Consider the following 23,260-nt stretch of genomic DNA (forward strand, 5'->3'; position numbering starts at 1 on the left):
TGTAATTGTTCATAGAGGGATGCTAATGTTAAAGGATGAAATAGTTGATGATCTCTTGACAAATATTTTCTTTATGTCCTTTCCAGGAATGACTAAAAAGGCTTATGTGGAATCTGTACTTGAGGGTATAAAACAGTCCAAACAAGAAAACATAGACATTGATGTTAGGTAAGAAGCATGGTACTTTAGTGGTCACCATTTAAAAAAAACTATAATGTGAAAATGTTATTATTTTGATCATGAGTGTAACAGATTTTTATAAATCAAACAATAACTGATTTTTATCTTAGAAAAATGGAGTCAAGAAACCTATTGCTTAAAAGTTGAGAATGCAGTTCAGAATTTGTTCATGTGGCAATAAAATTCTGAGTACTGTTGCTCTAGAGAAGTATGGCTTCCCATTGCTCTTCAGCCAAAATCCAGACTTCTTATTGTGGCCTACAGGGTCCCCTGTGATCTGGTTGCCTCTCTTCAACAGCCTTATGTGGACCACTTGTCATTGTTACACGCTGGTTTGCTCTCTGTTCCTCAGATAGGTCAAGACTGTCCCACCTCAGTACCTATGTACTTCCTGTTGCTTTTGCCTAGAACATGCTTCCCGCCATATCCTTGCATGGCTGGCTTTTCATTATTGAGTTCTCATTTTGGCTGTCACTTCCTCAGAGGGCCTTCCTTGACCACCTTATCTAAAGTGCCCCCCCAAATCCTCTAGTAATCCTTTTTATTTCCTTTATTGCAGTCTTCTTAACAAGATCAGAAATTATCTTGTTTGGGTGCCTGGGTAGCTCAGTCGTTAAGCATCTACCTTTGGCTCAGGTCATGGTCCCGGAGTCCTGGGATCGAGTCTCACATTGGGCTCCCTGCTCGGCGGGAAGCCTGCTCCCTCTCCCACTCCTTCTGCTTGTGTTCCCTCTCTCGCTATGTCTCTCTGTCAAATAAATAAAATCTTAAAAAAAATTATCTTGTTTTATTTGTACATACATACCCACTAGAGTGTAAATTCATGAGGTCAGGAAACTTGTCTTTTGCCACTACCCTTCTAGAGGTGACACATAATCAGGGCTCAGTAAGTCCTTGAAGGAAGAAAGCTACCTGTATAGTTTCTGGAAAATCTCTCCAAATTAAGCTTAACTAGACTGATACCCACACCCCTCCCCCCAAAAAAGCAGGCAAAAGATGAGAAGAGAATTAAGAAATGAAGACCTACAAATGACCAGTAAGTATATCGGGAACTATTTAATCTCACTAATCAGATAATTTTTTTTAAAGATTTATTTGAGAGAGAGAAAGTGTGCAGAGGGTGGGGGAGGATCAGAGGGAGAGAGAGAATCTCAAGCAGACTCCCCGCTGAGCATGGAACCTGACTGGGGCTCAGTCTCACAACCCTGAGATCATGACCTGAGCCGAAATCAAGAGTTGGACGCTCAACCGACTCAGCCACCCAGGCACCTCAATCAGATAAATTTAAAATATTACAATGCCATTTCAATAGCTCCCCCCCAAAACAAGGTAATAACCAGTTTGTGAACTTACACACTGCTAGTAAGCATATGTAATAAATAAAACCTCTTTAAAAAGCAGTATGTGTTAAGACATACAAAAATGTTTCCTTCTGACGCAGTACTCCACTTCTAGAAATGTATCCTAAGGAAATTGATTTTTGTGTAAGATTCTTTATTGTAGTGTTATTTATTTTTATTTATTTTAAGGATTTTATTTGAGAAAGAGTGAGAATTGAGAGAGAGCATGAGCAAAGAGGAAGGACAGAGGAAGAAGCAGACTTCCTGCTGAGCAGGGAGCCCAACTCTGGGCCAATCCCAGGACCCTGGATCATGACCCAAGCCCAAGGCATATTGCTTAACTGACTGAGCCATCCAGGCGTACCTATAGTGTTATTTATAACAAAAAGTGGAAAACATCCGAAAATATTTGCAGAGGACAGTTACATTATGTTATGTTCATATGATTTATATTGTTTTCTAACATTATTTAATGACAGGAGAAATTAAGTTAAAAAAAAAAGACTGCATTTATATATAGTTGATCCAAATTTGGTAAATAAGTAAATGCTGGAGGAATGTAAAAAAATTGATAAATTAAAAAATGCTGGAGGAAAATTATGCAATATTAACAGGGGTTTTCTTGGTATTAGATGCCTTGTAGAATTCCAGCTAACATGAAGAATGAATTTGTATCAGCTATTGGATATGTGTTAGAATAATGAAATAATGGATCTAAGCCTCCTGATGAAAGAACACACCATCGCTTATGAAATACTTTTGCTAAAAAATTGAATTTGATCAAGCCTCCAGACTAGTTCCAATTTTCAATTTATTGGAGATATAAGAGACAGGAGAAACAGGTTAACAACACAGGAATTCACTCAGCAAAATGCATATTGTAGGAAATTTTATAGAACAAAGGACATGGTTTCTTTAAGTTCAAGAAATAAATTCAAGAAAAGTGGTGGGGGTTTACAGAGAAGGGGGAAGGTGGGGCATGGAGGGATCCATTAATCTCTGGATTAAAAGAGACTTGGGATGCATTGACCAACACAGTGCATGGACTTCAGTTGAATTCAGAATCGAATAAACTAAAAAACAAATGTAAGAATAAAAAAAACATGAAACGTTTAAGAATTTGAACACTAGATGTTTGGTGCTATTTAGGAATTTATGGTCTCATGCCCTCTGGCAAAGTAAGCTGTCCTGTCAGTCACGCTGTACTTCTACTAAGTAAATTTTACATGTAGCCTGCTGTACCTCTCTGACCATACTCAGAGTTGTCTTTTTCATCTGCACTGTATTTGTTTTCAACTGTGTTTTTCTTATGTTAAAGGTATTTGATAGCAATCGACAGAAGAGGTGGCCCTTCAGTAGCCAAGGAGACCGTTAAACTAGCTGAAGAGTTCTTCCTCTCTAGTGACGATACAGTTCTTGGCCTTGACCTCAGTGGAGACCCTACTGTAAGCTGTTTTTCCCAAATACATTTTATTTCTGAAAAGTAGAATCAGCTTTTGGGGTAAGGATTAGCTTGGGGCATCCTGCATTCCAGAGGTCTACCAGACACTCTGTGTGGATGAAAACCTATTCTTAAATAAAATCTTTGGGAAAAAAAAAAAAAAGGCAGGGGGTGGCACCTGGGTGGCTCAGTTAAGCATCTGCCTTCAGCTCAGGTCATGATCTCAGGGTCCTGGGATCAAGCCCCATGTTGGGACTCCCTGCTCAGCGGGGAGTCTGCTCCTCCCCTCTGCTCGTTCTCTCAAATAAAATCTTTAAAAAAAAAAAGACCTATTCTGCCCTGGATGACCAGAATGTCTATAGCAGCTATTCTCAACCAGGGTTCTCTGAAAGAATTAAGCCCTCTAAAAAAGAAAAAAGAATAAGATTTGAATGAGAGGAGAGAAATTAATTCATTACATACAATGCATGTCTAATAATTAATATTTAAGTATGGGTAGGCCTTAATTATCTCATAGAACCCCCAATGAGAAAGACTGGCCTAGAGCTTCTTGAATGTCAGATTCAAGCACAGTGTCTCACTTGTGTCACTATTGACATTTTGGGCCAAATAATTCTTTGTCCTGGGAGGATACGCTGTGTATTGCAGGATGTTTAGTAGCATCCCTGTCTTCTCTACCCACTAGATACCAGTAGCACCCTCCTAGTTGTGACAACCAAAAATGTTTCCAGATACTGGCAAGTGTCCCCAGTGGCGGGGGGATGGGGGGGTGGTAGTGCAGAATTGGCCCTGGTTGAAAACCACTGGATTTGGAGAGTCCCAGGAAACTGGTTCTTATGGCTTTGTTTAAACTTGGACTGTTGTGCTCTTATTTCATCCATCCATTTGGTAGAAGTTTTCTTTACTGTAATCATACAGGTTCCTGAATCAGGTGACTTCTCCTTAGCACTAGATACCTAGATTTCCTTACAGAAATAAAATTTGACGACCTCTATATCTAGCATGGCTGATTGACATCAGGTTCACTCATATGTGACTTAACATTCTTGAGGGCAGGGATTGGGTCTTTGCCAGCTTTATATTCCCTCAAGTGTCTAGCACGTTGTAGGTGCTTTATAAATGAAATTTTCAAATGAGTCAGTCTGCCATTTTTTCCTTGCCATTATTTTATTCCTTTGTTTATTGACACAAAGTACCTAATTCTTCAGTTTGCCTAGAATTCTCATGCATCTTCATTTTAACTTTTATCAAGGTAGGACAGGCAAAAGACTTCCTGGAACCTCTTTTAGAAGCTAAAAAAGCAGGCCTGAAGTTGGCATTGCATCTTTCAGAGGTAAATAATATTGTAAAATTAGGCTAGAGAAGATAAATTACAGTGAAAATAATAATCATTTGTAAATGGCTAAAAGTAAACCTGGAGATAAAAAAAAGTAGAAGAGGAGGAATGTAGAAATGTTTTTAAATGTAAATTATAATGATAAAGGTATGACTTGCTTTAGGCCCTTGTTACTGGTTTTATGTTTTTGTCATTCCTGAGGGTGGCTGTTGACTCACACTACTGCTGTGTTGTTAAAACAGCTGTTGACATCTTACTAGAGAAAATGCCTAAGTTTTCATCATCAGTTTTGTCATTGGCAAGCTGACACTGAGAAAAGCACCAGTTCATCTCACTTGTCCTCGTAGGGTGAGGGACCTGAATGTATCACATGCACTGGCGAGAAAGGAAGTAGCTCATCATTATTTTATAAGGCTCATCAGAAGATTGGGTGCCCCTCATTGGGCCCCAGCAACTTGGCAACATGAGCACAATGACAGATAATATACAGATAATGGCTGGGGAATAGTCACTTTCTTAAGCACATCCCTGTGAGGCAAACAAGGGAGTCAACTACACTTTCCCCCATTTTATAGATGGATTTACTTTGTATGTCAGTACTTCTATTTGTTTTCTTTTTTTTGACATACAAAAAGCTGCACATGATTAATGTACACAGCTCGGTAAGTCTGGAGTTTATTGTCTCAAGTGCAGGAAATAATACTTAGGCTACTTACCTCATAGGGTTATTTATGAATATTAGATGCAATAAAGTATAAAGTTTGAATAGCATCATTATTTAAAGATTAAGGAAAAAATTGGAGCTTCTTGTCAATGCTGATGTTTTTCATGTCTATAAGCAAAGAGTCAGTAATCTGGTGGCAGAACTTAAAATCTAGGATCTGTGTTTCCACACTCTGATCAAAAAGATCTTTCACTCGTAGGACATCCTCTTGCTAACCTAACTGATGTCTGATTGAAGCTATTGGTCAATAAAATGGAACAGCCAGCATGTGTTACTCTGACCAGTTATCTGTGGTCTTTGTGCATAGCATTAGAACCTTCTCTTTACCTTAGTCTCTGTTGCTTTTCTTTTTCTTTTTTTCTTTTCTTTTGTCTATTTGTTTCTTTAAAAGTTTTTTTAAATTTTCTTTATTCTGTTGCTTTTCTTGTTTGATGCATTGGAAATAAAACATTTCATTTCAGCATGTTAAGGTCATTTGTCCTGTAGGCTATCTAGTAGATAAAAAGTACAGCTAGACCTTTTCATGGTAGTTGTGATATGTATGTAGCTAGCCGTGACAAAATAAAACATGAATGGGGCACCTGGGTAGCTCAGTCAGTTAAACTAATATCCAACTCTTGATTTCCACTCAGGTCATGATCTCAGGGTTGTGAGATCGAGCCCTGCGTGGGTTCTGCATGGAGTCTGCTTGACTTTCTCTCCTTCTTCCTCTGTCCCTCCCTCCCACTTGCACTCATTCTCTCTCCCTCTCTCTCAAATAAATAAATAAAATCCTTAAAAAAAATAAATAATAAAACATGAGTACACTGCACAGAGAATCTGGGCCCTGGAGTCCGATAGAGCTCCATGACCTTAGACAACTTTAAAAAAAAAATACTTTATATTTTAACTACAAAAGTTAGGTATATCTGAAGAAATTCCAAGTGTAGAGAAGTGTAATGTAGAAGGAAAAATATGAAAAATGAAAGGTCCCTTTCTCGTTTCAGTTCTGCTCCCAAGTTGATCCTGTTACTTTTTCTGAACTTGAATTTCTTCATCTTAGTCCTTTATAAGATTCTTGTGAGGTTTAAAGGAGAATTTATGTGAAAAGGCACAAAGCAGGTCTAAAAGTGTTTATTGTTATTATTCTTGTTAACTATAATTAGTATTATCATTGAAACAAATCTAGAAGAATATTGGAAAATGAATGGGAAAATAAAGGCAAGGAAGAGAGCTGGGAAGGTATAGGTGGTTCAGCTTTCCAGAATGTCTGCATTATCTTCTCTGAGGGACAAAGTAGCTGGCTACAGAAAAAGTTCCTTTAAGAACCGCTGAAAGAGGTTATTGATGCCCTCTCCCCCCCCCCTTTTTTTTTTTGAGATTCCAAACCAAAAAAAAGAAACACAAGTACTTCTGGATCTGCTTCCTGACAGAATTGGGCATGGGACATTTCTCAACTCCTCTGAGGGAGGATCCCTGGATCTGGTAGACTTTGTGAGGCAACACCAGATACCACTGGGTAAGGTTTAGGGCTTCACGTCCTCCAGACAAGACTCTGTACATTTGTCCCCAGCCACCAGGTTGCAACCTGTATGTGGAGAAGTACTGTTCTAAATATGTAAGTGTCATTTAGAAATTAAAAGTTGCTTGGTGCATGTGCCTCCTGAGCCTTATTTAAGTAACAACGTTTTAGCTTCCATTAGAATATAAGCTCCATGAAAGCAGAGCCCTTGTCTGTCTTGTTCACTGCTACATTCCCCAGTTCTTGGAACTCAGTAATTATTATATTGAAGGAATAAGAGTCATGTAGTATTTTAAAATGACTTTAACCAAATTAATGTGTTATGAAAATGTGTGACATTTATTTAAAAATTAAGAATTATGTAAGATTCCAAGACATATTTTTATGTGTGTTGACTGTTACACACTTGTTTGTCTACATGTGTATCCCTGGAGCTGCTTTTATTTAACAACAAATATTTATGAAGTGCCTATTCTCTTTCAGTTGCTGTTCAAATCGCTGGGAAGAGAGCAGTAAACAAAACAGGCAAGGTTTCTTTCTCAAGGAACTTATATTCTAGCATAGATAAAAGACAGTAAACAGTTACACAAGAAAATGTCAGTGTTAAGTTCTTTGAAGAAAATTAAACAGTTTGATATATTAGTGATGAGATAACCACTTTCAGTTGGATGGTCGGGCAAGGCGTTCTCTGGAGGGAAAAAAGCAGTTGGCTGAAAACCATTTTACTGAATGATCAAGTTGCTAAATTTACAATTTTATCAATTTTTAACACTTGTGTGTGGGTGTGTGTTTTTTAATTACTTACAGAGTTTTCAGCAATTCTTGAGATTTTTTTTTTCGTTTTCTAAGGACATTTTTAAACATCCACAGAAGTTGAGAAAATGGAAACCACCTGCATAGTTATCTTAGTGTGACAGCTCAGCTCTGCGCCCAGCAGTGTGAGGGGGCAGGCTGCCATCCCTTGGACTGAGTGGCCCTATGTTAAGGCTGCCTTATCATACTGAGCTGACACCATCAACCAAGTCAGTGAAGTATTTCTGCTCTGGCTGCGGAGCCCAGTATAGTGTGTTAAGGCAAGAATTTGTTAATAATAGCTTAAGATGGACTTACTTGCAGCAGACAGGGAATAGATGGTTGTCTGAGTAAAGGAGTTTAGGGGTTTTCTTCAAGTCCATTTCTGCTCTTCACTTTTTATAATACTGTAGCCCTCAAGCAGTGCTACTATTTTGTTTTAGCCTCCACTATAAGACCAGGAAGAAGTGCAGGAACCCTTCAAAAATTCCTTCATGATTCTTCCCTGCTTTCACCAGGGTGACTGGCTTATAAAATTCCCCTTTCCTCTCCATTTTGGATAAAAGAAAGGGGGAAGCATATAGCTGTGAAAGGGGTATTAATTCTCTGCCTGGTATAGTTGCTTCCAAAAGTTGCAGCACAAAAATTCTTCATGTATCTATTTGGTGAACACTGATGAATGAGTCTACTAATCTGCTTTTAATAAGAGACTTTTTCCTCCTTTCATCTAGAACTCTGTTTGACCTCAAACATCAAAAGTCAGACAGTTCCATCTTATGACCAGCATCATTTCGGATTCTGGTACAGCATCGCCCATCCATCTGTGATCTGTGTAAGGTGTTTTATATGAAGTATTTTGCTCCTTTTTCATTCCATTGTTGCATTAGGTCAGACATTCACTACTAGCTGACTGCCTTTCGTGCCTCAGGGTGCTGCCCACGTAGAAGAGTGAGAGAGGATCAGGGTATGAGAGTCTACAGAGGGCCAGGGTGACTCAGGTTTGGCTCTATGGGTAAAGGTCCTAGGCAGTGCCCAGAGGAACATAAAAAAGTACTGATGCCCAAGTACCCATCCCTTGAGATTCTGTTTTATTTGATCTGGGGTGAGTCCTGTACACAGATATGTTTTAAAAGCTTCCTAGTGATTTTTATATGCAGCCATGGTTGAGAGCCACTGCCCTGGTGTTTTTGTTTTAAAAAGGATAAACAGACCTATTTAGTTATAGATATGTATGGATGCATTTATAGACCTGTTTAGACTCTTAAAAGAAGCATGGTAAACAGGAAAATAGAGTAAACATAAGTTACTGTTTTTTTAAAAAATCATTTCCTTGTTCATTTTAAAACTTTGGTTTTTTTGGTTTGTTTTTTGGGTTTTTTTTGGCAGACTGATGATAAGGGTGTTTTTGCAACACACCTTTCTGAAGAGTACCAACTGGCAGCTGAAACATTTAATTTGACCCAGTCTCAGGTGTGGGATCTGTCTTATGAATCCATCGACTACATCTTTGCTTCTGACAGAACCAGGTCTGAACTGAGGAGGAAGTGGAATCATCTGAAACCCAAAGTGTTACATTTTTAAGCTGCAATGAGGTGAACTACTTTTGAGTATGTGTTGCAACCAAGATCTTCCTGCCATATCACACTTAGTAAACTGTCCACCCCTCCCTCTGAAGCACAGCAGCCAGGTACCAGGGGCTCCATCACCAGCACCTTATTCAGGGCCAGTGCCCAGTAAATGTTTTAAACTGACTGGCAGGCTCTGAAGTCTTACAGAGCTTACCTCCATGCTGCTTACTGGAAGGGACTTGAAAGTGGCTGCTAACTAAACTCCCCATTCCACCAGAGATTTGACTTAACAGTCCCTCTCCATTAGTGATCATAAAACTTCAGGAAAATCAAAGAAGCTTCTAATTGGGAAAAGTTTTGGAATAACTAGTCTAAAGATGAAAAGAGGGAAAACAAATTGCCACCAAACCTTTAAGCCTTGTAACTTGTGACAGCAGCGCTCTGTATTTTGTTTTGCTTGTTTTACTCAAACTCCCTTAAGTATTCCCCAAAACTTGACTCAAAACATACCATGGATTTTTGTGAATACCCAGTAGTCAGGGTTAATCTACTTTGGAAGACCCTAGTGACAGACAAAACTAGCTTCTGAGATCTGGCTTTGCCCCTCTCATGATTAATCCCCCTGGAATCAAGGTAGTGGGTTTTTTTTAAATGTTCCTACCTTACCCTTCTGTTATTTTGACCATAATGGACCTATACCAACCAGACACTTCTTGAGGTCTAAGGTACTTTAGGCTTCTATTTCCTGCCTTTAATCTGACTTCCAGTTGTTCCAAAGTTTTGTTTCTGAAAGAGCACCATGGTGGTTGTAGGAGTAATTTAAGCTCCTAACTAAAATATATCCATATTACATGTTACTTTAAGCACCATGATATCAGAGAATATATACCATTTTATATGTCTAAACTTTGATATGCATCTCACTGGATAGTTGAGTGTATAGGAGTAAAGTTTTCATTTTAGATTTTGAATTGAATGATGGAAGTATTGATTGCTCCTATCTCAGCTTCCCTTTCCTACCTGGTCACCGTAAAAATAGTTCTCTACAGAGTTGATAAGACTCAGCCTCCATATTCTGATTATAGTAAAAGAGAAATGGCAGCAACACAGAGAAAACATATAAATGTTATTAAGTTCTGTAGCACTGGCCATAGCCAAGCAATAAAAGGAAGAATGTGGGGCACCTGGCTGGCTCAGTCAGTGGAACGTGCAACTCTTGATCTCAGGGTCGTGAGTTTGAGCCCCACATTGGGGGTAGAGTTTACTTTAAAAAAAAAAAAAAAAGGTGGGGCGCCTGAATGGTTCAGTTAGTTAAGTGTTTAACTCTTGGTTTTGGCTCAGGTCATGAGCTCAGGGTCCTGGGATCGAGCCTCCACTTGGAGGGCTGCATCTGGCTCTGCACTTAGCAGGGAGTCTGCTTGAAATCCTCTCCTTCTCCCTCTGCCCCTCTTCCCTACTCCCACATGCACACTTTCTCTCTCTAAAACAAATCTTAAAAAGAAATGATAGTGTGGGGAAAATGAAGAATAAGTAACAGCATTAGGAAAAAAGTGTTGAGGAGATGATTGTCCAGCTCCTCCTAATACATCCCTGCTTCCTTTGCTATACATGTCACTCAGTCTGTCCCCACAGAGGTCTTATGAGTATTAAAATGGTAGGGTGCACAGATCCTCTTGCTCCACCTACAGTGGCCTTGGTTTCTCTTAGAATGTTTGAAGACTATTTCTTGCTTCTTCCATCCTCCACAATGGCAGACTGGGTAGCAGAAAATGGCTTGTTAAGCTAGTCTAAGAAATGGGCTTTCCCCAGTAAGAGAGTTTGCCTTTGCCCTATTCCTTATGTACATTCTCTTCATCTGGAGGTTGGTGGGGGGAGAGGAGACTGGTCCTGGGTCTTTTAAAGTAAGACTTACTCTCCATGCCCAGTTATGACAGGTCCTAATGCCACTGTCCTAATGGATACAGATACAGACACCACGGAAGGATTTTCATTCTAATTTCTCTTTTACCACATCCTAATTTGTTTCTCAGTCTAGAAAATAAAGATTCAAACAGGCATACTTCAAGTAAGGCCACACAGGGAGCCAAAAAAGCAGATAAAAATTTATCTTTTCCTAGCAGCAACAACTTAATAATTTGCACATGTATATTTGGGGAGGGGGAAAAACCACCTGAAGAAACACTGGGTACTTTATAGACATAATTTTTATTAACATGGTATCCCTGAGAGGCAGATTAAGGTGTAAACATTATTCTGCTTTACAGAAAGGGAGATGGAAACAGGTTGACTTACACACAAGACATCTGGAACCAGAATTCATATCTGCTGATACCCCAACCAGTGCTTTTTACACACAACTTTCCATAAATATACTAAAGACAGTAATCTCTCATATCAAAAAACACACATTTAAAAACATACTTACTAAACCATCTCAGATCCTGAGGCACTGCTTTAGACTAATGTTTCTTCTATCTTCCTGTCTGCTTAGGCCACATAATTGAGACACGATCTCCTCCTAATAAACATTAGGAGATTCTTTGTAGTAGGATCCCTCAACACAAGAACCCTAATCAACCTCTCATCTAACACAGCAAGCTATGAATTACAGAATATTCTGTATCCCCACTCCTCTTTGATATCTCATTCCAGCCACAGGACTGATTAAATGTGAATATGAAACAGCTACTTATCCCAGGCCTTGGCCATCTGTTCACATTCCTCCTTCCTCAGACCTGCCCACTGAAGTATCTTCTCAAGATATTAATTTCTGACCTTTGTCTCCCATAGGAGCTAGACTCCTAAACTGCTCATTCTTCCCCAGTATGAGCTGGCTCTTTCATCAAAAAGTACAGCACAGTATCTGATTTATTATAGGTGGATGGGGACCACCACCTCCTGATCTGCCTCTGGCACTCCATGTTCCAGTTAAGGCAGTTCTCTGCCTTGTGCATAGCCTAGATCATACTATTCCTCAGATTTTGTGCTGCTCCAAGCTTTGTCTAACTTTCCTTACAGTCTGTCTTTTGCCCTGGGCTCCATCTGCATAAAACACCTTGCTCTCGAATTTTCCCATTTCTCACCCACTCAGCACTTAGTTTTGTGATTAGTTTTGGAGAGTTCATCCCACCCTAATTTACCTGGTAACTTTCCTTCCTTTGAACACTTGCTGTTTCATGAAGCCTTCCTGAATAAAAAGAAAATACCTCCCACATTTTTCTTATAGAAAACTATAATGCATTAGACCTTAACATTTATGCAAAATGTTACTAGATTTCTAGATTTCTCTAAAACTGCTGCAGCTCTACATGTGCATTTATTATTTGTCCATGTCAGTGTCATCTGTTTTAGACTGTAAGAACAAGGACAGGGTCTGTTTACCTTGTGCTGTATAGGGCTCATCATACTACTATGAATAGATGGGCAATTAATTCAGTACTATTTGATTATACAGATCAGAATTACACTTGTGTTTGAAGAACTTTTAAAAATGGATCTATACAGTTGAGTATGTGCACATGCATGTGTGCGAGTATTGGCAACTCCAGTGACCAAAGATAATCTGTCCTCCTTGCTATTAGGGTAAAGAGTTGGCACAGAGTGGTCTGTTTCCTAATCCATGGGTACATGGCAGTGGTTTCTGCTCAGTGCAGGTTAGTATTGAGCGCCCATGGGGTGCTGTATAACACTAAACTAGGTGTTTGGAGCGTGTGGAATGCAGAAAATCCCCTATTGGCAGCTCTAACTGCCTTCTCTCATATCAGCATATCCATCTGGCTTGCTCTTTGCACTACTGGACCAGAAGGGACAGATGAAATTCAGATTGAGACGGAACAGAAGGAAAAAAAAAAATCAAACTAGATGCTCTAAATGTATTATTCTATTCCAGATCTTCTAGGGGTTAGAAAAAATAAAGAAATCCAGGGTTCACACCTCAATATTTATATAAGGTTTACAGTTTCCCCATATAGAACACCTACGCTTTTGATAAGATGATTCATAGGTCAGAACCAAGATGGATATTAAACTCTCCTTTAAGGTAAATGAAGAGTGTGCATGAAAATGTCATTCTGAGCACAGGCTTATGTGAACAGGAAATGCCACTTTCTTGCATAAAGAGCTAGACCCACTCAGAAAAGTCTCACAACTCCCTGAAATGCTGCTGTGATAGGTTTTTCCAGTTGAAATGCAGCTGAATAACAGGATAAATAAATACATGGGATCTACTACTGCATCCTCTCTATTAAGGGAACAACATAGGCACTGAGTGGTAAAAATGTTACCTGTCATTTCCAATGAAGGCAAGGAGAGGGACTGAAATCTTCCTGTCATTCTTAAGATGACTACCTTAGGAATTGATAGATCCAGGAAAAACATGGGAACAGAGTGGGGTAAATCTAAGAGTGTTTCCTAAGCTAGTTGGGCAGGGAATAGGAGACCATCACTATTAGAAGACTTTTTCAAACAATTTCAATGCATTTATCTTTTCTTTAAATTCTCAGGGGCTTACTTAGGTGCTGACTGTGACAGAAGTTTTTCTCGTGTATGGATCTCTCGGTGCTTATTAAGAGCGGAACTTTTACTGAAGCACTTGCCACAGTCATGACACCCATAGGGTTTCTCTCCTGTGTGGGTCCTATGATGTGCACGTAAGTCAGAACTCTTACTGAAACTCTTTCCACAGTCAGGACACACATGGGGTCTCTCTCCTGTGTGTATCCTCCGATGTGCACTGAAATGAGAACTATTGTTGAAGCTTTTTCCACACTCTTCACATTGATAGGGCTTTTCTCCTGTGTGGGTTCTCTGGTGAATTATAAGGCTTGAGCTCTGATTGAAGCGTTTTCCACACTCACCACATTGATACGGTTTTTCTCCTGTGTGGATTCTCCTGTGGGTGATGAAGTTTGAACTATCACGGAAACTTTTCCCACAGTCAAGACACTTATAAGGTTTCTCTCCAGTGTGGATTCTCCGGTGTCTAATGAGGCGTGCACTCCGACTGAAGCTTTTCCCACAGTCAGCACATTTATATGGATTTTCCACTTGATGAGATATCTGATGCATGAGGTGGGAGTTGGGACCAAAGCTTTTGCTGTATCTGAGATATTTACAGGGTCTCTCTCCCAAGTAAGGTCTCTGATGATTTAGAACTTTACCTAGACTCCTCTCGGGGGGTGTTGGTTTTCCTCTTCTCTCCCCTGGGGTCTTTTCCCACTGTTGTCCTGATCTACATTCACTCTCACCACCTTTACCCTGAGTAAGATGCCGGGAAACTTTCCTTTCAGACCTTGCAAGTAATGTTCTATGTAGTTGTACTTCTTCAGAAATATCTCGTTTTAGATTCTCTTCATTATGAAATCCAGCCTCAAAACCTGATAATAGAATTTTAAAGGTTATCCATTTCCTCAGTATTATGTGCTGGGGGTAAGGGAAGTATCACATTAGATGATTAAAGATAAAAATTAGGGAGCACTAGATCCCAAATGACTACTATCAATTAGAATTCCAATGTTTTTACTCCTCTACTTAGTAACCTATGACGTGCTTCTCATCTGTTATAGGGGCTCATTAATACATTCTTTTAACTCTTCCTTGATACCCGTGATCTTCAGAAAACTCTCTCAGTATAACAAGGAAAACCTACCAGATTTAAGGTAGGCCCAGGAATACCCAGGAAAACTCTGAGAAACTTCTATATCCAAAAAGAGCTATATGAGTCCCCCTCCTCTCAAATTCCAATATATGTTGAGAATAAAAACAGGGTAGGAAAATATTTGGTGTCTTTCAAAGAACAGAAGGCCTTCTGAGAGATAAATTTTAGAAAGTATCTCCCTAAGACATTCTCTTTTCCATGGAAAAATAATCATTAAATGTTCCCAAAGCACTACTCTAATACTCAAGCTAAGCTATTTCTTCTAAGAGCCAAATACCAGGCTCCCCAGGCCCAGGCTATGTGAATTTGCAGATACTTGGCAGATTATCAGTTTGCAAATTGACTTTGAATTCGCAGAATTTTCAGATGTGTCAGACATTCTGGATCCCAAATTCCCTGGACTAAATCTGAGAACAAAGGAATACTGAGCGTCAGCCTATTTATGGCCCCCTAAAGACAGTGTTTCTATCCAGAAGCCCAGTCTTGTAAGATGCCCCATGAAATAGAGATTTGTTAGATTCAGTGAAATCTCAGAACCTTAAATATGTGAGTATGTATTGTGAGCCTCCGAGGAGGGTAATTTAGCATTTCTTAAACCTAGAAGCCATTTTTTAGTGGAACATATTAACACCTCCATGGAACTGATGCGCCGTGGAACACCCTTGAAGAATGCAGATCTAAAGAACTTTTCAAAAAGAAAACTATTACTTATTAAATACTTACTATGTGCCTAAGCACTGTGCTAGATGCTTCACCACATTACCTCATTTACATCAACCTCAATGAGGTACGTCTTAATATGTAAGCAAACTTACAGGGTTAAATAACTTGCTCTGAGTCACTCAGCTGGCTAATGGACAACAGAGTTCAGATTCAGATACATGTATGACTCCAAAATCAGAATTATTCTTCCCCAAATCAGGGAAGCCATAGTGAAGTATTTCTTTTTCTTACACAACAGCTAAGATTCAAAGGGTCCATTCCCTAAGAAATCTCAGACTTTTGTCCAGCTGTGGCTGAAGAAAGAGGTTATCAGGTTTTCATAGATGTGAATAAAGCAGACATACAACAGGTATACAAGTTGGAAGTAGAGGAAAAAACGTTTAACAAGAATGAACTTTTAAAATCAACTTCATCCCGGGCGCCTGGGTGGCTCAGCTGGTTAAGCGACTGCCTTCGGCTCAGGTCATGATCCTGGAGTCCCGGGATCGAGTCCCACATCGGGCTCCCTGCTCAGCAGGGAGTCTGCTTCTCCCTCTGACCCTCTTCCCTCTCGTGCTCTCTATCTCTCATTCTCTCTCTCAAATAAATAATCTTTAAAATAAAATAAAATAAAATCAACTTCATCCCACTATGGGTATACAACATACTACTTGGGAGATGTTAACGTTCATACTCCCTGCTAGGTAAACTGCCTGAGACGTAGATGAGAGCAAATTTATAAAGTCTGTACCCATCAGACTGATGCTATAGTATGAGAAGGCAAGTCAGGTGAATAATTTATATCCCCTCTGTGAGCTGCTTTAATGAAAGGAAACATAGAGAAGAGAGAAGATGGTCACAAGAAGAATCCATGAGAGCTGGGTGTAGAGACCAGTCTCCTGGTCTTCAGATTGCTGATTTTTCTCCTAAATCCCACTGCCTCCCCTTTGCTACTTAAACCTCAAAAAGTAAAAGGATCTTACCACTGGGGCTCTGGAATAAGACTGGAGCACGGGTCATGACAACCCCCAGGGGTACCTCAGTATCCTCTTCATCATCTTCAGAATCTTCTTCTATGGTCTCTTCTGCCGCCTCAGCTTGCTTCTCAGCTTCGGTCTCACTGGTCTCCTGGATGGGACAAGAGGCTGTCTCTTCTTCCCGGCTGTCACTGGGCGGGGCAACAACCCTGGCACTCACCAAAGCATCCATCTCTGCAAAGAAGGGACAGGTCTCTGGTGCTTGGCCGTTCTTGACTTTCCTGTAGCTGGTTTGTAGGCTTTTAAATTTGGTCCGACACTGCTCTGGTGTCCTTAAGAATCCATATTCCCATAAGCGCTCAGCCACTGCTCCATACAACTGGCTGTTGCGGTGACAATTCCGGAGGGCTTCATAGAACTGAGTCTCACTAAGAATTGCAAGGTAAGTCTTTGTTTCTTCATAGCCCCAGTGTACACCTGCCGCCAGAAGAGAAATTTCAGCACCACTTAATCCAGGGCTTTACAGCCTCAATTCCTCAGTCCTATCAAGTGCATGATGAGAAACCACCTAAGCTTGGGCTTCTAGGTGAAAAAGTAAAAATACTTCATGTTTCCAGAATCTATACAAACTCATTATAGAATGTTTTGCTTCTCTATATCCCATAGCAATTTCACAGAGACCTTGATTCCTATGTTCTCTTTAACCATTAAAAAAAAAAAAAAAAAAAGGCGGCTTTCCACCAGATCACTGAAACAGTCATTACATACACTGAGTCAAGAGTACAGGATGCATTTCCCCATTCTTTTAGTAGTTTCTCTGGAATTCTGATCCTAACTAGAAAATAACTGGTCAGGGGAATAAGACCCAGTCAATCACTGTCATGAGTCATCCCTGACTTCTCTGATCACTCTTTTTCCACCAGCTCTACTTCCTTATGAATTAAGTTTTCTAAAGAATGACTCAAGCCTGCAAGGAACAGTCTCTTTCAGAATCACAGTCGCCCAATCCCTATTATGGCCCTTCTTCATTTGCTACAATCTCAAAAAAGCAAACCCAGTAATAGCAAAGACCTGAAGGGTACAAGATAAGGACCTGATAGTCATGCACCTTATCCTTAGGAGTGAAGGACTGGTGGAAGCCAGAAAGAGGAAGGAAGCAGAACAGTATCTCCTGGCCTGCATCTGTACTAGTGCTGCAGGTCTCCCGTGGGCAGTACTTCAATGATTACAGACTCTGCTCCTTGAAAGTCCCCAAGGTCGAGGGAAAGGAGATTCAGAGTCTTCCTCGCACTTGCCAGCCAGCTGGAGATGATGCTGCTTCCATCATCCTCCACTCACTGCAGGTAAAGGAGTTGGGGAAAGAATCAGAAGACAGAGAAAAAGCAGTGGAAAAAGATGAACAGATAATGAAAATAACAGCAGCTAGCATATGTGCCATGTCTGGTTTACCTGCATTTATTCCAGTGACAAAAAAACAGAATGAAAGAAAACCTCAATACCTGAAAGAAAACAGGTATTGAGAAAGGAAAAAGTAGAAGATAGGAAGACAAGAAGCCTAGAACAGAATTGGAAGTACAACACACAAATAATAAAAAAACAAAAGGAAAAGATCACTGTTCACAGTGAAACTGCATCTTTAGAGATGTAGTCCTGCTGCCATGTCCCATTTTACAGGTGAGGAAACAGCTTTGAAATGGTCAGATGACTATCCATGGTCACCCAGGTGATTAGTGGTCAAGACAGTCCCGACTCAATATTTTGGTGTTCTTTCCGTAACAACATGATTATACAAATTCTATCAACAGTAATAAATAATACCTAAAAACAGTTCCATGGGCAAATAATTTTTCAACAAAGTGCTAAACAAGATTTCTTAACTATGTTTGTTGCAAATCTAGAGGAGTCTTAGAAAATGTTTCTCCAAATTTGGGCAGTCCTTCACTATGCTATGCTAAGTGAAAAGGAACACAAACTGACACTGAGATAAAAGATGAAGCACCAGTTTGTATAAGGTGCTCAATAAACACTTTCCTTAAACATAGTATAGTGCCAGGTTTTTCTCAGCAGTGATTTTATAGTCAGGAAAAAAATATTTTAAAGAAATGGAACAGTATTCTTTTAAAGAGCTCTCTAGAATTTTCTGATTGTACTTCTTTAAAATATATAAAATGACTCCCTCCTTACTATTATCTAATTTTACCACAAAAGAGAATTAAATACACATAGAACTGAGAAGTGCCTCTTTGTTCTCTATTTAAGTAACAAAGCTGACAGGCAACATTAAACTTCCTGACTGCACATGCAGTCTCATAACTACTCTAATCCATGAACCCCAAAGAGAAATGCTTACCACTTGGGCTTCGAAAAAGAACAGGTGCAGTTGAGTTGTCAGGGTCTTGGGGGGTGGCTTCCTGGCCCATTTCATCACTGTCAGACTCTTCAGCCATAGCTTCTTCCACTTCCTCATGCTGCCAGTCCCCTTGCCCTGGCTCCTCAGTCTCGGCATCGCTGCCTACCAGGCCAGAGTGAGAGGCTGCCTCTTCCAAGCCATTACTGGGCAACGCAATGACCTGGGCACTCATCAGGGCCTCCATCTCTTCAAAGAAGGGGCAGGTCTCAGGTGGTTGACCACTCTTGACTTTCCTATAGCTCTTCTGGAGACCCTTGAACTTGGTCCGACACTGTTCCAGGGTCCGAAGGAAGCCATACTCCCGGAGCCGCTCAGCCACAGCCCCATACACTTGGCTGTTTCGATGACAGTTTCGGAGAGCCTCATAAAACTCAGTCTGACTGAGAATTGCAAGGAGAGTTCTGGTCTCTTCGTAGCCCCAGTGCACACCTGCTACCTTCTCATCCTCAAAGCCCCAGTGATCCTGGTCCACCCAGCTTCTTCTCTCTCTCTTGGGTGATAACAGATCAGCATGCATTTGTCTATCTCCTGTGTGACTGCCTCTTGGGAGTTCCTTCTCCTTGGAGCCCAGATCAGGGATCCATGGCTCTCCTTGCTCCAACCTGGAGACCACACCGGATTTAGGAAATGGAAATCCTGCTTGCAGGGAAGCAAACAAAGGATATCATAATTTGGATTGATCATAAAAATACCTCTCAGTTCAGACCTGCCTGTTTTAGAATCCAAGAGGCTTATAAAAGTGTCTAAGGAAGTGTTTTCAGAAAGTTCAATGGGTTGGAGAAAGTGGGGAAAATACATAAAACCTCAAAAAAAGAATATTTTCGAGTAGGGTGACAAGAGAGGAAAAGGTTCTGTTTGTGTATTCAGAGCAAATACTTCTGTTCCATGTTGCTCCCTAGCCCTCCTCACCACTTAATAGGTCTTGGCACTGCTAGGAACAGTCTTATAGGAGGTCTTGATACTGCTGGAAACAGTCACCTCCTATCTCCTATAAGTTCTCCACTAGGAGCTAGAGAATTAAACTCAGAGTGATTTCAGGGGGTAAGAGAATGGGGGGGAAACTTCAACTCATCCGTTTCCTTCACACTGTCACCAAGTTCTAAAAGTTTTTCCCATAGTATGTCTTGCTCTGTTCCTTGTGCCACCATCCAAGTCTAGACCCCTTATCCTCTCACAGCCAGATAAATGTAGCAGTAACTGTCCTACCTAACTCCAGGCTCTTGCTTCCTCAGCTTAAACACTATACTGCTGAACCTTAACCTGAGTGCCTACCATGCACTGTTCATTCATATCAGACTCCTCTCTAGAACACAGCATACTATTATTCATCACTCTGTCCCTTTAAGTCCCTCCTATTCAAATTTAACCCGTTCTATGAGAAGTTATATTTGCCAAAGCCACGCTATGAAGCCTTCCCTACTGCCCTCCCTCATCTCTCACTCTGCCAAACCCCTATTGTACTCACACAAATTGAGTAACAGTCATTGTTCGGCATGGTTCCAGTACAGTTTAGTTCAGCACATATTTGCTTCCAATCACACCCTAAGCTCTTTGAGAACAGGCACCTTTACTTATTGCAGAGTACCTTGCAAGGCATTGGAATACATGGTAGGTGTTCAAAAACTGATTAATTCTGCAAGTTTCTGTTTGGGGTTGAGGAATTGCATCTGGATTACTAAACAGAGACCATTACAAATGGCTGAGAAGGCTAGCTTCTTGGATGATAAGATCAAAATTGAAAACAACCTCAACAAGTTAAAGAAATTATCAAAAAACCCCAAACATAATATGGAGTTCAACGGAGTATAAAGAAGAAAAACAAGTTCTACAAAATCAAGTACAATAAGCACTAGGCACAAAGACAATGGGGAAAGCGGTAAGAGTCCTGGGAGTTACCAAGTAAACAATCACCAAATAATTAGTTGAGCTCTACTGAAAGAAAATGTAATGAAATTCTGAAGTAAAATTCCTACTCTGCCTCTACCTACCAGACCCTGGAATAATATAATTTAGTTCTCCACGATTACTATTTGGAAGACTTCATTTCCAAAGGGGAGGAACAAAAACTTAGTAGGTCTAAAGAATGGAGCTTCTGGGGAAGAGCTTAAAAGAAACAATACAGTTTAATTTGGAGAAGAAAAATGACTGAAAGGTGGCTGTGCCTTCATGTATACAAAAGAATTTTTATCTAGAAAACACCTAATATCATCATTACCAAGAGGAAATAAAATAGTTCCAATTCTGATAAAAACTAGGAAGCCATCCTCTGGCAGACTTGTCAAAAGAAGAAATATAAGAATACTACACCAGAGGCTAAACTACATAACCTTCAGGAGGTCTCCAACAACTGCATACTCTACAATTTCAACTCATTTCCTGAAATCCCTTTCCCACTCACTATTCCCAACCCTACTTCCCAATTTAGAATGGCATCCTATCTTCCCAAATGAATCTACTCCTCACCGCTCCTTTGAAAAGGTCTGAGCTTCTCCTTTGGGTTCATCTGCTCCTGTGGTCCCAGGTCTGGGCTCCTTGCCCTCTCTTTCTTGGTTACACCCCTGGGCTGGGGTTCCACTGACTCCTGCCGAACACTTAATAACTCTCGTGATGATTTCAGGGGTGTCATCTTCTCCAAGCGCACTTCCTGCCCCTTCACAGAGACTGTGACCTAGAAACAACCCCCATTAATTGTCACTGCAAGGTTATAATGAGGGGCATTCCCAGAGGAGATTATTTAATACCCCAAAAGAGGTTATCCTTTTGGGACTTGGCTAGGTTTGGCAGGGGAGGAGGTTTAACAGTGAACAAGGGTCTTTCTTATTCCATTAGCTTAGAGCAGCTGGAACTCCAGAAAGAAGGTTTACTCAAGAGAGTAAACCCACCTACAAGCTAAAAAATAATTCCCCTTTCTTCCCTCTTAAGTAAAAAACTGTAAAACTATGAATAACTCATTATGACAGGGTAGCAAAGGTACACCTAGGTAGCATTTCCAGATAAGCTCTATCTGAAAAAGTTACCTGTTCTGGGACCAGAAGTATAAGCATCACCAAAGGAGATTGTGCCCGTCTTTAAACCTGTATATACCTTGGCCCTTTATCCTTGCCCCTTCCCAGTCACACAGTTCTGAATTCCCCCTCCCTTCTCACCGAATGTCCAGGTCTTCCAGGCTCTCTTTCTAAATCTTCCACCAGAGCCACTGCCTCCTCTCCACTTTCTGGACATTGCTCCTGTACCCAATTCTGGATCTCCCCAGGTAAGATGGTCAGGAACTGCTCTAGCACCAACAATTCTACAATCTGCTCCTTGGTGCGCACCTCCGGCCTTAGCCAACGACAGCAAAGTTCCCAGAGTTGGCTGAAAGCCTCCCGGGGCCCAGCTACCTCCTGGTAGTGAAATCTCCTGAAGCGCTGTCGGAACGTCTCAGAGTTAGTGCCATTCCCTCTCAGAGTGGGTTTGGCCATCATTCACAGCAGAAAGCAGCTCCCCTCCACTTAAGGGTTCGAGGGCTTACACCTATTTTCCCATGTCCTTGGAGAATCACCTGCAGATGAGTCTCTCAACTGTAAGAAGAGTTTCCTCCTAGGGTAGAGAGAGATGGCACTATCAGAAGAAATACACTCATATGTCTTAAAGTCTTGCCAAGAGCTGGCCTGACTTCCCATATACTCCACGTGGCCATCTGAGGTAGCACCAGCTTAAGGACAGCAAGCCAAAACAGCATGGAGAGACCTTTCAAAAGCTACCATTTCTGGGTGACTTCCAAGGAGCCCAGGGAAGCAGCAAAGAATAAAGTATTGTCTGCCCTTCTTCCACCTCCCCCCAAACCTGACCCCATTTAGCTCCCCTGACCAATGTTGCATAGTGAGTTCGAACCATAGGGGAGACCTGGAGCTTGAGAGGCTCTAAAGGCAAGTCACCATCCTGCTGAAGGCAAGCGGGTCGCTGCCGATCTCCCCCAGTACCTCCGCAGTCGTTCCGGAGGCCCTTTACATCCTCCCCGCCCCCTCAGACTACACAGCTACCAATTCCCACCCGGGACAAAAATCAAGTACTGAATACTGGATCTTTGTTTTCCCTCACAGCGTAAGTAACCGCTCACAGCAACTATTCGGGCACTACTGACAGGAAACCTCGCGCATTGGGAGGATTGGTTTTGGTTCCTGAAGCGAGGGCCGGTGGGCGTGGGGAGTCACACTGAGTTGGTGGAGAGAGGGAGTCCGAGGGGGGCAGTAGTAATGGGTCTCCTGAGGACGAGTTCGGTTGCTGGCCAGAGGCTCCGGGTGCTGCGGGGTTCGCGGGAGCGGGACTCGGCTCAAGGAGCGGCGGGTGCGGGATTCCGGCCTCTTTGTCTTCGGTCCCTCTGGCCAGGTCACTCTCGGGGCCGTCGTACGGTTCCTCCAGAGGCCTCCGACTGGGCTAAGGCGCCCTGAGAGCACCTTCCGGCCACCCCTGGGAGCGTCTCCTTCTCGGGGCTGCCCCTCAACCCACTCGCATCTCTGCCCCCGGGCCAGCCTCACCCTCTTAGGGTCGGGCCCGGGCCCCGGCTCTCCAGCCTCGCATTCCAGCTCTCAAACCGGAAGTCCTAGCGGGCGACTAGGGCACTGAGAGCGCATGCGCAAGGGCAACTACGGTG

The 23,260-nt window shown here is 41.4% G+C and overlaps 2 protein-coding genes across 16 annotated transcripts in view; one reads left to right on the top strand and one right to left on the bottom strand.

Moving 5' to 3' along the window:
* Positions 1-23,260, top strand: part of ADAL (adenosine deaminase like) — a 37,830-nt gene that overhangs the window by 14,333 nt on the left and 237 nt on the right. For 4 of the 9 annotated variants that reach the window (XM_027571768.2, XM_027571772.2, XM_027571775.1 and 1 more), the window contains 8 exons: positions 87-168; positions 2,839-2,965; positions 4,214-4,294; positions 6,381-6,519; positions 7,006-7,047; positions 8,046-8,146; positions 8,701-8,906; positions 13,385-13,515. In XM_027571768.2, coding sequence (XP_027427569.1) covers positions 87-168; positions 2,839-2,965; positions 4,214-4,294; positions 6,381-6,519; positions 7,006-7,047; positions 8,046-8,146; positions 8,701-8,895 — 767 coding nt within the window. In that variant the 3' untranslated portion in view covers positions 8,896-8,906; positions 13,385-13,515. Of the gene's footprint in view, positions 1-86; positions 169-2,838; positions 2,966-4,213; positions 4,295-6,380; positions 6,520-7,005; positions 7,048-8,045; positions 8,147-8,700; positions 10,098-13,384; positions 13,516-23,260 lie in introns of those variants that run through there. The other 5 variants (XM_027571769.2, XM_027571771.2, XM_027571773.2 and 2 more) reach the window with 5 other exon arrangements.
* On the bottom strand, positions 10,317-23,222 carry ZSCAN29 (zinc finger and SCAN domain containing 29). Of its 7 annotated transcripts, none has more exons than XM_027571765.2 (6): positions 23,145-23,221; positions 21,774-22,206; positions 21,091-21,295; positions 18,568-19,229; positions 16,224-16,694; positions 10,317-14,257 (listed from the first exon to the last, which is right to left on the bottom strand). In XM_027571765.2, the coding sequence occupies exons 2-6, from the start codon at positions 21,847-21,849 to the stop codon at positions 13,389-13,391; spliced, it is 2,283 nt and encodes a 760-aa protein (XP_027427566.1). In that variant the 5' UTR covers positions 21,850-22,206; positions 23,145-23,221; the 3' UTR covers positions 10,317-13,388. The 7 variants fall into 7 exon arrangements, with proteins under 7 accessions (XP_027427566.1, XP_027427567.1, XP_027427564.1 ...); XM_027571763.2 differs by having other exon boundaries at positions 10,318-14,257; positions 18,568-19,263; positions 22,751-23,222; XM_027571760.2 differs by having other exon boundaries at positions 10,318-14,257; positions 18,568-19,263; positions 22,727-23,222.

This window comes from Zalophus californianus, chromosome 6, assembly GCF_009762305.2.
Source record: "Zalophus californianus isolate mZalCal1 chromosome 6, mZalCal1.pri.v2, whole genome shotgun sequence".
In the NCBI taxonomy this organism is placed as follows: domain Eukaryota; kingdom Metazoa; phylum Chordata; class Mammalia; order Carnivora; family Otariidae; genus Zalophus; species Zalophus californianus.

Excerpts from the sequence above, each read along its gene's own strand:
- ZSCAN29 (XM_027571763.2), bottom strand. The coding sequence starts at position 22,091 with ATGATGGCCAAACCCACTCTGAGAGGGAATGGCACTAACTCTGAGACG. Across the intron at positions 21,296-21,773 it reads CTGGAAGACCTGGACATTCG|GTCACAGTCTCTGTGAAGGG; the intron begins GTGAGAAGGGAG and ends GGTTGTTTCTAG. Across the intron at positions 16,695-18,567 it reads TCTTTTTCGAAGCCCAAGTG|GTGTACACTGGGGCTATGAA; the intron begins GTAAGCATTTCT and ends TTCTGGCGGCAG.